The sequence below is a fragment of the Cebidichthys violaceus genome, unplaced genomic scaffold, assembly GCF_023349555.1.
Source record: "Cebidichthys violaceus isolate CVI_PGR_0920_01 unplaced genomic scaffold, fCebVio1.0.p SCAF_9, whole genome shotgun sequence".
Classification (NCBI taxonomy): Eukaryota; Metazoa; Chordata; class Actinopteri; order Perciformes; family Stichaeidae; genus Cebidichthys; species Cebidichthys violaceus.
Window position 1 is genome coordinate 9,808,360 of NW_027176975.1, and position 13,102 is coordinate 9,821,461.

Consider the following 13,102-nt stretch of genomic DNA (forward strand, 5'->3'; position numbering starts at 1 on the left):
AAAATATTTTCACAAGAGCGAGGCATGAGAACATGAGCACACTGGCACTTCAGAGGGAGATCACATGGCCTGATGATTTGCGAGAATATTATGAGAAAGCAGAGAAAAAGATGTTTGAATCAATAAAGACAAGAATTTTTTAGGTAAATGACAGTGAAATCCGTCAAATTAGTCTCTGTAGTGTTTAAAGTGTGTGGGAAATCATGTTGTATTGCTAATTGTGCAAGGCATGCAGTGAACTGGTGTGTATATGCTACATTACTCGTTTTCTTTTTGCCATCTTCCAGGCATACAGTCCCTGCTTGATTTACTTTCTCTTTATGTTTCTTCATTTCCACGCCAACACCCCACCCCCTCTTCCTTTCCTCTTCCTCCCTCCCTCCCTCCAGTGGACTGTCACTGGGCTGAAATCACACCTGTGCTTCTCACACATCTCGGCACACGGGTGAAACATACGCAGGGTGAAACATGGTGAGGGAGCTTTGCTGAATCTCATTAGCCAAGCGGGTAGTCATTAACAGAATGACCTTTGGAAATAATTACCAGCCTTCCTCCCACCATCCCTCTTTCCCTCCCTCTTTCCCTTCTCGCACTCATCCATCCCTCTGTCCCTCCCCTTCCCCCTCTCATTCAATAGTTCCTCCTAGGTGAGGACAGAGGGAGAGAGCAGGAGGAAAGAAGGGAGAGAAATTAGTTGAGCATAGGTGGCGAGGCAGGTCCCTGCTGCTGCTGTTTAAGATTACAGGGTGAGCTGAACTTTCAGATTAGGTTAATCTGCTGGAAATGGGATTGGCCAACGGCCTTTCCTCTGGCAGGTAGGCAGGTCAGCTCAGTACCAAGAGGCATGTGCCATTCCATGTGATACTTGAGCCAATGGCATCAGAGTGTGCTGTGCTGGCTGAGGTCATCACAATGCCAACAGCTCTGCAGGGTTCGAGCCAATTGTCACCGTGTATGTACACATGCATACACCCATGCAGTGCAGTCACTGTGAGCACACACGTACACAGGCCAATTACACTTTGTGGGTGTGCATATAAGCACAATATCTTATATTGTATATGCAAATAGAGTACACACAAATATTAAAGCATTATAGCCCTCAGGTATATCCAGGCATTCAGGGGGCATAGTTCCCTCACTAACGCTTTAGTTGGTTCACAAACCTGTGTTCTTTGTTTCAACAGAGGGGTAAACAAACACATTGTGGAACAGGGATTTGGCACAGCCCAAGTGTGTAGTTGGATTTGGGGCCGTTCAATCACAGCACAAGCCAGCCAGCGCTGCTTAGATTTGGGCTTGATCTGCAATCATCGGGAGGGGAAAGAAAGGACTCTTTCATTTGCTAACGCATTAAACAACCCCCATACCGGCATAATAAATCACCAATAAGAGACGGAAGTGATTGTTCTTAAGCAGGTATAAAAAAAGAGAGGAAAAAGAAGGGACGGATCTTTTCTCTTGTCATTTCCCAACACGGCTTACCATTTCTCCTCTAATGCCGTTCGCATGTCCAGGAAACCAGCCTGGCAGACAACGAGTATGGGAAATCTATCTGTGTGTTTGACTGTTTTATCTGGAGCCAGACTCAGAGTGTACTGTAGACTGGCCAAGATGACACATTTGGACCCTGCTCGGACATCCAATGATGGGAAGATCCGTCTCTGTGTTTGCTTTCATCAAGCTACCAGAGCCTTGATGAGCTTGCATGTCTCTTTGAACAATTAGCATTAATTAAGAGGACCTCCCCACTTGTTTATGTAACAGCTGATAACAGCGCATAGTACATGTTTTATTATAGTCTCTAAGGGGGACACTCTGCGAGTTTAGATACCACTGTATCCTGCATGACATGTGTGGCTTGCAATGAAATTACGCATTTAAAAAAAAAAACATGTCCTCAGTTTGTTTCAGATTTCCACTGTTTTATGTAATTATTATAGGTTTCTAAGGGGTCATAAATTGTAAATGTGACAATACTTGTAGCCATTTGGATTAGCAATGCTTCTTTTGTTTTACCACTTGTGCTTCAAAGAGGGTTAGCTTTAGTTTCTTGGTCTTTTGCTTTCACGGATATTTGTGGAAGTGTCATTCCCAGCTGAGACTGTTTTCAAGTGAGTCATCAAGACCTTCTTTACCACTCCTCTCTCTCTCTCTCTCTCTCTCTCTCTCTCTCTCTCTCTCTCTCTCTCTCTCTCTCTCTCTCTCTCTCTTTTTTCAACCTCCTATTTCGGTGTCTTACATACACCCATTGACCCATCCATAGATTCAGCCTAATACAAAGAAACATCTTAGAGATTATGTATGTTCAATGAAAGAGAAGAAAAAGAGTGAGCGAGGGAGGGATAGAAAAAAGCCCTCCAGCCTCTTGTAAACATGCTGTAGCTAGAGAGGCTGTGCACCGCTCTCAGTGCCACTCTCTCAACAACGCTAATTATCAACCAAAGACATGCTAATTACATAGAGCTTTATTGCTAATGTAGCAGGCCTCTATGCCATCCGCCCACACTCTGAGCTCCGCTCCCCTACCTCTGCCTCTCCTCCCACTACACCTTCAGGCACAGCAGCAACAGAGGGAGAGAGATGCATGCAGTTTGTATACTTCTAAAGACAAGAGCTTCCTACAAATTTGAAATTAAATGTGTTACATATCAGATATCTAACTCATATCTAAGTGTTTTTTCTCTATGGGGGAGACTTAGATTTCATCTACACCTCTAACCCCCCCCCCCCCCCCCCCCATGTTCTTGAACTCCTCCTCATCATCCTACCATCTCAACAGGAAGTCCGCTTCGCTCCTGTCTCCCCCCCCCAAACTCAAAAGCCTACCCACCATTATGCACCTGTGACGTAGCCTAGCAGCGACACACAAGGCTCGGCGGGAGAGATCCAACCCCCGGCCCCACCGTTTCCCTCACTCAGCCTCCCTCTGTGCACACCCTCCTCCCACCCATGCTAAACGTGCTAGTGTCAGCCCTGTGGCCAATCCCGTTAGCACGCCGCAGCTGAGGATGAAGGCCTCTTCAGATCGATTTCTGCCGCTGTGAGTTGCTCAGAGTCCTCCAGGGATCACAGTGTAGGTAGTGCTCCACGGCACTCGCCCCCACTAGGCTCTTTAGCGTCTTCCCCTGACACGGCTGTTTACACGTTAGCCATCCTCTGCTCTCTAATGGAGACACTGTTAAAGAGAGAGTTTCAAAGCGGGGAGCTCTCGTCACAGGCACTTGCTGAAACATGTGACAACTCTCTTCATGGGTTCAGCTAGGGCAGGGTAATGCACTGACTATACAGTGGCTGAAGGGCTTGCTGCATAAAAGATATCAGTCCTTACAGGCAGAGTGGATGCTAGATAGGTTAATGTAAATGATACAATGCACAGACAGTTATTTTGTATCCCTTCTGATATACTTGGATACGATTCATTTTGCACAAACTGTGGCAATTCATATGGATTGCTAATAAGATGCAAAGCTTTGATTACACAGTGTAGATGAAAACAGCGTTACTAATTATTTAATGTTTTAGAATTGCACATCATATTGCAACTAAGACAAAACTGATTTCATAGTTTATAAAGGAATCTAAGCATACAAAGATGTAGCCTCATCCACATTAACAATTCAAAAAAGGCTCAATAATATGAATTACAGGAAGGGAATAAGAGCACATCCTGCATTGCTAAAAAGAATAAGCTGTTACGCTGTCTCTCGTGGATTTATTTGTGTTCTAAGTACTGTTCATGATAATGCACCCAGTCCATTCTCTTTGTTTTCGTCATTAAGGTTAGTTGTATGTTGAGTGCTGTATCCCTTGATGTATGGGTTACATTAACACACTACATATTTGTCTGCACCAAATGGAAATGGAAATGGAACAAAAGCAATACATTTATGCTGTTTTTTAACCTTCAAATATGATAAGATGGAAGAGGTAATTATATATAGAATGGGAATAATGTAAAACAAAATCTTTTCCAAAGCAAAAGACATTTGATATGAATGTGTGAATTCAAAAGGTTTATAGTCAGGTGCAGAGTGCCATCTGGAATAGCAAGACTGTTGCCTGTGGGCCTGTCCACCCGTGGGCGGGCGACAAGCACAGCAACACCCATATGAATGAAGATAAAAACATGTCCCATGCTGTTTGATCCTGTGATAGACTGGACAGCCAGCTCCATAGCTGATGGTGTGAGTGTGCTAAGACTATACATTCATTATGTCTCAATGGGGACTCACTTTTCTTTCGATATTTTTTAAATAATGGATTTAGAATGGCAGACTTTCGTGCATGAATTGTGACCAAGACACCCTAACAAATTAACATTGTGCTACCATCAGGTGCCTATTGCATTATAAACTCAGCATGCATACACAATACAAACAAGTAAACACATTAGGACACAGTTGAGGTTTTCTATGACCTTTAAACTGACAGAATTGTACATGTTGGATATATTATCGGTATTTGTTATTTGTCACCATGAAAAGCCTACTACAAAAAAATGTTGATCTGGAGTTGCATATTTAACACAATATAAGCCTCACATTGCTTTAAAGAATTCATGTAGCAAGCATGAGTTATGTGAATTATGTGATATTTTCATAGAGTTAAACAATATTATTTATTCTTTGTGGGACAGCTTAATCAGCAAGCATGGTGCGAGTGTAAATGTGTGTGCACAAGAGAAGGGCATAAACCCTGCAGGACTGCATACAAGTCTGTGTGTGTGTGGCCTGCCGGTTTTGTCAGAGCTACAGTGTGAATGTTGCATGACAGGTTCACGTTGGGAGCTTAAGGTCCTGGATGGTGCCAGCGTCATTTCCTGCTTTATCTACCTGCCTACTGGCTGGCCTGACAGCGCTGTTTAACATCGCCTTGAGCCACACAAGCGGCATGTGTCCAAAGCAAGTCAGATCAACATCCTCGTCTAAGAGGCACATCAATGGTGACAAGACACCAAGGGCAGGGGCTGGTGATTGCACACCACAGGGGACTGTCTGAAAGGTCCAGATCAATGATAGGCTAACATGTTTTTGTTACAAAGTACACACAATACAAGGAGGCAATTTAAATAAACATATTCTCTTGGAATTAACAATAAAATGTAAGTGTTAAAATAGCTTTTTTTTAATTTATATTGGGACTGGACCCTTGTAGAAGACCGACAAACTATGGGAGCAATCATTTTTTACACTATGTTAGGTGTGAAGACCAAAAGAGAGAAGTAAGGGTTGCTAAATGAGTCACAAATGCGGTAACCATCTGTCTGCTTGTGTGTTTCTGTGTGTTTGCATGAGTGTGCGTGTGCTCCTGTGCATGTGTGAGCGCATTAATGTGTGCATCTTCTTACCTCCACAATGTCGGAGTTGGTCCTGCTCTCATGGGGCTCGTTGTACTCAGTGTATTTAAGCAGGACCTTGTCCATGTCTGTGCTGGCATACTGGAACAGCTTGTTGGTGCTATTGAAGATGATCAGGGCAATCTCACAGTCACACAGCACGCTCAGCTCATACGCCTTCTTCATCAGGCCAAACTTTCTCTTTGTAAATGTCACCTGGGTAAAAGAAGGAGATAAAAAAAATATATATATATATATATATATTCACCATGAGGCATTGAAGATTTATGTTCACACATAATGTCCCTGAACTGAATTTGATTCACCTATAATCAAATCAATCAACATGTCTGACATGTAGTCATGATTTAATTAGAGAAAAAAACGTCCCCCATTCTCTCAATAGTTGCTCTAATGAGAGTATAATAAATAAAAATCTGACATAACTTTTGCTCTCTAAAATGAGTAATTCTCAGGGAAACTGAATTAAAGGAAAGTGGAGTCTGCTGACGGTTCTACGCTCCCTGACTGTAACAGTCCATTGACTACACCAGGAAAAAAAAAAGAAGCTGGGTTTGTATTTAGGGAACTGAAAATACTCGGTCTCAGACAGATAACGATTATTGCTTGTACATCAAAGCGCACAGAGGTTCATCATACAACATATGTCACGTTAAATAATCTATTTTTCATGGCCCGAATGTGCTCGCTCTCTCATTCCTGCTTTGACACAAATAAATACACAAACCTATAACTATTTTCATCTAAAAAAACAGCTGAGGCATACTATTTGTTTTCTCAGTGACATTAACACACATTGTTCAGTTGTTTTTTTGCCCAATTAACCGCCTCTCATAGTGAATAACAAGCCATTGATATAAATAACGGATGGGTTCCCTGACTGTGCTTGAAACTATTGAGAGCTCAAATAGTGACAATACACTCAACTTAAACCACAAAATGTGTCTTCTCTAATGGGGCCTTTTCTCTCTCTCTCTCTCTCTCTCTCTCTCTCTCTGGGTATCTGTAAGTGCATGCATGTGTATCTGTATGTGTGCAGGGCCAAAGACTGGTAACTTAAATAACACACACATACAAGTGCCCACATTGTCAAAATAGAACAGCCTCTATTCCTCTATTGTTTGGATCAAAACTAGAGCAGTGAAAGTGAATTAATTCCAGTGAGCTGCACCTGGTTTCTTTTCCAAGCCATGTGTGCAAGCTCTTTGGCTGCATTGGAAAACAAGAAAATGTGCCACTGCCAGCTTCCTTGTCCGAGCAATACTGCGTTTTTGCATTGAACTTTCTTTCATTTCATTTCCTTCTGTGACTGTGTGCATTATTTACGTACATTGGAGATCTGTATTGACAAAGATTTTTCCAGAGGAAATACTGCCAAAGCTGTGCCCAGCTGGTAGCTAATGATCTCAGTTTGTTGATTAACTGCATGTTTGTCTATTCTCTTCTGACACTCAAGTCGGCCAAAAAACACAGAATGAAAACCTCCCAACACTCAGTAAAGTAGTTATAAAGGCTATCACCGTAGACTATGGAAATCTTTACAAAGAAAGGCTTTAAAGAAGAGATCTCTGTGTGTGGTAAATCAGGGTAATGCATGATTTGTGGCATAAATCTATCATGTCTTGCCCTTCAGATTTTCTCTTTACTACTCTGAGGTCTGAAAGAAGAGATAGGGTTGAATGGATATTGATAGATCGTTTTAGATTTCCTGAAATAATATCTCCCAGGATGCACCAGGGAAACTCAATATCAAGCTATCCCTCACCTCCACCCTGTCTTTCTCCCTCTCGACCGCGAGTAGGTAAAACCTTGCATGAACAGCCCTTCCTGGACCAGATAAAGTTTTCCATGTCATCATGTCACGCCGAGCTATGTGTCAGGCAGCAGAGGCAGAAACCAGAGAAACGGATGGCATTCTAACTCATTACAAAGTGATGTGTGCAATGTCAGGTTCTGTACCTCAGCACAAACACGCATGTGATTCACCGAAGATATCAGCAGAGAACGTTCCCCTGGGCTCTAAATACCATGCTGACATTTACGCAGTCATACTGAAATATGAAAAAAACAAGTCACATTCTTAACGCCGTAAGATCAAAAGGCATCTTGTGACAATACAATTAATTGTCATATCTAACCCACTCTGAGCTGTACGGTCCAAAATTGAAACATGCACACCCTACAGGGGTCTGCCAGCCTTACAACCGCAGAGCTACAGTACAAATCGTATACGAGCGAGTGAATAAGATGACAGGACGGTAGGACATAAGGTCAAAGCAGACTATTCAGGAACAGGACATGTAGAGTGTTGTCTTCCCCTGGTATTTTGATGCAAGGGGCATCGGGGCAAACGCAGGACACAGCTAGCTGCCGGCACAGCTCCGTTATCACCCACTCACTCAGTCACACACTCTGCTGGGGCCATTAATGTTTCAAAAGGTGGCACGTGGCGCACACAGTGGGCTGGGTGTGAGTCCCAGAGGTCCAGAGCTTCTAGTCTCAAAGGGGAGGTCCACATGCCCGCTTGGAACGCTCACGTATTACTGGACCCAATGCAAACATCAGCACAACAACCCCCCCCACCCCACCCACACAAACACAGCAGTATTTGTTTTAAGTTTTACCTGGATGACACTCATACGCTGCTTCTCATTTCAACATGTAAAAGATTAAAAGCAGAAGCCAATCAAAGTTATGTTGAGCATCACACTGTAAACGGGGAACTCTGCGTGCATTCTTATTCATTATACTTCTCATATTGACCGACTTTAACAACACCAAAGAAAGAGAATGAGCGTGATTATGAAAAGCCTTGACTGACCAAACAATAACACCTACATAAATATCACACAGCACCCCCACATCTCAATCTGACACGTACAACCTGCTACCTTCCAAATCACATATATTACTAATGCTATGCACATACATCCATAAATACACAGGCATCCATATAGAGTGCAAGCTTGCTTGAAGAACTACGCAGGTTTTAATAGAGTTTCTTGATGGTAAATACTGATGCAAAACATTACGTGAAATGCACTTATTTGTGCTGTACCGTGGCTATGTGATCTTTATGAATTAGTATTCAATTTTACAGCTTGAGGTAACTCTGTCGTGACTTCATGGCCTCACATGATGCCGTCATGTGACCCTTTCAGCCCATCAACATTCAAGCTGGTGCTGTCACCATCGGCCTTTCCTGTGCAAGGTCAAAACAGCTCTCGTCCCACACAGCAGCTGTAAACTAGTGCGCTGGACCTTTATTCAACGAGCGACTGCTCTGCACTCTGAGTGGGTAAAACACATGCTATGAATGGCACAGTGGATCTACAAACATGCACATATATCTGACAGTTAAAGACCCTGGATGCCTTTCTGAGCAGAAACATGTTTATGACAGAAGAACTGAGTAAGTGAAAAAGGTATATTCTATATTCATGATATGGTAAAATGTTATGATAATTAACTTATTTTGTAAGCAGTGCACTAAATGGAAGACCATTAAAAGTTTTACCATGTGACAGTATTTTCTAAAATTATTTAAGTCAGGGTACGTATTTTTATTTATCACTGTGTATAATTGTATATCAAATTCATCTGTGAATTTTTTGAACCACCATAATTCTGATGCTTGGGGTTTAGCCTTTGGATTACGTTGGACTTGTTGTTAAAGCAAACAAATTGTAAACCTCCCCTATGTCAGAGTGGGTGTAATCTTTGTGTCTTGGTCGGTGGGTGCTGCTAGACACACCACTGTGTTAATAACGGAGAGCACGACGTTACAGCACATTTGGAACTTTACATACTGGTAAAAGGGCCCAGTGTAAGTGTGTGAGTGTGAACCCAACTGTGTCTTTTCACGGTAAATTGGTAACCAGGGTGTGAAACCTATCTTCACACGCACACAGCAATATTTTGTAGACAATTTTTTTAATTTGTTGTGATAAAGACTAAATAATGACATAATAGGACACTTCACATCAACAGCTAAACCTTTTAAGAGATTACTCTGGAAAATATTGTGGTAGTACAAAATCTTCCTTTAAAATTTTGGATCCGTTTCGAAGGAGACAAAAACACCCCCTCCGTCCCATCATATCTACTTAGTATATACATGAATACCTCTTTATACATGCTACATGAGTCTCAATTACATTTGGCACATAATGAGCACTCTGTCAACCCGTAGGCATAAGCGTCGTGAACATACACTGTAGACTCATAGTGACACACAACCCTTATTCGTTCACCCCTATCCTCCTCCGCCAACCCATCCCAAGAGAGATTTAGACACATGCACACACAAATGCAGTCAGACACCCCCCCTGTAAACACCTAAAAGTGTTATCATCATATCTCCTTTCAGAGCACATCCCTCACTATTGTACATTTTAGTTCAAACCAAAATCATTTAGCTTTTCTTTCTTTGTTCTTTTTTTCTTCTTCTTTCTACATGTTTGTTTCAATGTAAATAAAAGTATGGTACCACTGGTAAATAAACAATAAATAATAAATTATGAAAATAAAATAATCTGTTCTGTGCTACACAATTGACTTGTCACATTTCCTCTGGCATAAAAGGAGAAAAACGCCCAGGATAAACAGAGGGACAGAAAGAAAGGAGGGATAGTGGCTGATTCTATGCCACATGGGTGAGAGGGGAGAGAGAAAGAGGGGAGGGAGGAGGAGGGAGAAGAGAGGGGGCGGACGCACAGGAAGCACATTTGTATGCATTTCCTCTCATAACAGGAAGAGGCCAGTGGCTTCCCCTTCACAATGGCTTCGCTTCTGCTTCCCACCTCCTGCCTGCTTCCCTGGGGGAGGAGGAGGTGGAGGAAGAGGAGGAGTGGAGAGAAAGGCACCAAAAACTGCTGGTTAGCAAACCAAACATGGCTGTGCGGGGACACACACACGCAAGCACACACACACATAGATGTCAGTCAGCTATGGAGCAGCACGATTTGTCTTGAGACAAACACTTATCCCATTGTCAGGGGCCAAGCAGGAAGACACGGACTTACGCAAAAGGAATAAGAGGAGCCCAAGACCTGGTCCTGAACTCTGCTTCGCAGCCAAAGAAGCTGTTAAAAGGGGCATTATGACAAAAGAGGCTTTGTCCCACCTCTAATATATGCTCTGCTCTTCTAAAACCCCACTTATCATCCTTTTTTAGTGCGCCCTCATTATACAGAAGGAACAAGAGGCAGCAGACTCCAAACATTTCTTCTTTCAGTGTCTGAATCGAAAGTGTCCACTTTGAGTTGTTAAAAGCTGACCTGTGGAACTGATTGAGTGGTGTCTTAATTATGACGATTTTAGTTATAGGTGTCTTAAAATACATGCCATTTTAAATTGTTCTTACCAAAACTTGTAATTACATTTTAGGACAGCACTGTAATGGCTGGCTAGGCCACTTCTCTGTATGCTCCTGTTTATGCTGAAAAACCACAACTGGAAAAGGATATGCCCACTGACAAAAAAAAAGTGGATGTTACATTGCAAGGCCCAAGTTAGGTGCCGGAATGACAAAAATAACTTTTTTGTCATTCGTTTGAAGTGGATAAACTTTTGTCGTGGCACTAAGTCTGACACTGTATACTTAAGGCAAATTATGTCCCTGCGCATCTAATTGTTTTAGTGATTTCTGCTGCAGGTTTTCACAAAAAGTTTTCTTGTGATAAGCACAGCTCAGAATTAGCTTCTAGTAGTAAAACAGGAAGATGTATATGAGCAAGTTATTTTTTTAAAAGCAGAAAAAAGCAATATATGAATGGCCAGTCTACAGTCGGTATGTGCGACAAATACATTTTATAATCAGATTTTTTACACATTTATGAATTAGGAATATTTTTTATAGCCAATATACAACTTGATAAATAAACTGACTTTTACTTTCACAATGATAACATAACATAATGAGCACAATATACTATACTAATAGCAGGCAAAGGAAAGAACAGAGAGATAGCTAAACCAACTATCAAGACAGAATGAAAATTAGAGAGGTGGGTTGAGAGAGCCATGTGAAGAACATGCGAGCGAAAGCCAAAACAAGACATAAGTTGAGAAGGCATAAGAATACAACAATAAAGTGGAGTAAAGGTGAGAGCTAGTGAGTCCTTTTCAGGTGAGGTCTCGAAGCGCTGAACATATGACAGAGAGTAGTGCCACCCGCTGGGTTAAAAGAAGGAGATGGTAGAAGGTGGGAAACAGGGAATTAGAGGAGGGGTGCAGGGGTGAGGAGCTACCCTGTGGGCCTCATTATTTTCCTGCTGTTAATTTCACTCGCACATTTTCTCACCCCAGTGCTGTTGATTGGAGGAAAGAATGCTTTGTCGCAGAAATAAAAAGAGCCCTTATTTCAGCTGCAGTTAACATGGTGAGAGAATAGAAGCGGCATATACAGGACGACATAAAAAACGTTTTTTTTTTTTTTTTTTTACCATCTCTTCCAGCCAAGTATGTGTTAGTGTGACTGCTGTTTGTGGGAGATGGGAGATCCTGCTGTTTTACTTCCTGTCACTGATGACCTGATCCATGTTTAACCTTTGGCCCTGGGTCCCTTCCCCCTTGAAAACCGCATGTCCCTCCCACACACACACACACACACACACACACACACACACACACACAGATTTGTACAAACAAGTCATCCTAAATTAAGCCCACTGAGTGTACTGGCTGGAGAGGTAACACTAATTAGAGCCAATTGCAGCAAATTAGTCGATCCACCAGGCCGACTCCAGAGAGATAGACACGTTTTAGATGTGTACATATGTTTACAAGCATGCATTGGTACACCATTTGTACATTGTACAAATACACCATCTAAGTATGTGTTTGACTGTATAATCTGAATGTCAAAAATCTATACCAGTGTGTGTACAAAAATACCTGTGCATGCATCTTGAATTGTAGGTGTTGTGTGTGTGTGTGTGTGTGTGTGTGTGTGTGATCTAGCTGTGGCAAGATAGTCTGCTCTCTGTGAGCAGCCCATGAGTTTATGGCACAGGGGGCTCTTTCATGTGCCGGAGGCTGGGAGAGGGTCTGAGTGGTCAGGGGGCTTGGAGCCAGGGCTCCACACTGCTGCCCACTGTCCAGAGCTCCGGGCAGCCAGTCAACGCCAGGGAGGCCTGGCCCTTCTGTCCCTGCTCTGGGGAAGTGTTTCTGGGCCTGGGGGTGGCAGCCCAAAGTGGCCGCCCAGAGAGAGAGCCAGGCCTTGTGCCTACTATCATACTGCCGCTGCAGGGAGGGCAGGGGTTCGGGAGGCACTGTAGCCCTGTAGGTGGCAAGGTAGTGTTGACAGCCACACAGAGTGATGCCACTCTAAAGAGGACTGCAGTGTGTATAGACATTTAAGAATCTGGGGAAATGTTACAATGTTTTATTTATTGTCTATTTATATTGCTATTTTGGAGTGAAATGGTTTTGTACCATGTTCTATTTCATAAAACTTTAAAGGCTTCTGAACATTTAGATTATGTAAAATAACTATCACTATATTTTGTACAAATCATAAAAACATCAATCTGTTAAATGCAGGAGACCACAGACTGGTTTTTATAAGTCTTAAGGTAAACCTTTTTAGACATAAAACAATAAATCATTTGGTGTTTATTTGGCTGGGGCTCTGGGACGTTTCTTCAAGAAGGAAGTGAAAATATGCAAAGCCAAAGCTTCCGTTTTTTTTTTCTAAGAAGAAAATTTAAGTTTTCTGTCTCTGTCTTGTGATGTCCGCCT

At 42.3% G+C, this 13,102-nt stretch overlaps 1 protein-coding gene across 6 annotated transcripts in view; it reads right to left on the minus strand.

Moving 5' to 3' along the window:
• The window catches only part of mef2cb (myocyte enhancer factor 2cb), a 68,436-nt gene that overhangs the window by 21,926 nt on the left and 33,408 nt on the right, over positions 1 to 13,102 (minus strand). For all 6 annotated transcript variants that reach the window (XM_068702858.1, XM_068702862.1, XM_068702861.1 and 3 more), the window contains one exon: positions 5,351 to 5,554. In XM_068702858.1, the coding sequence (XP_068558959.1) occupies positions 5,351 to 5,554 (204 nt within the window). The remainder of the gene's footprint in view (positions 1 to 5,350; positions 5,555 to 13,102) is intronic.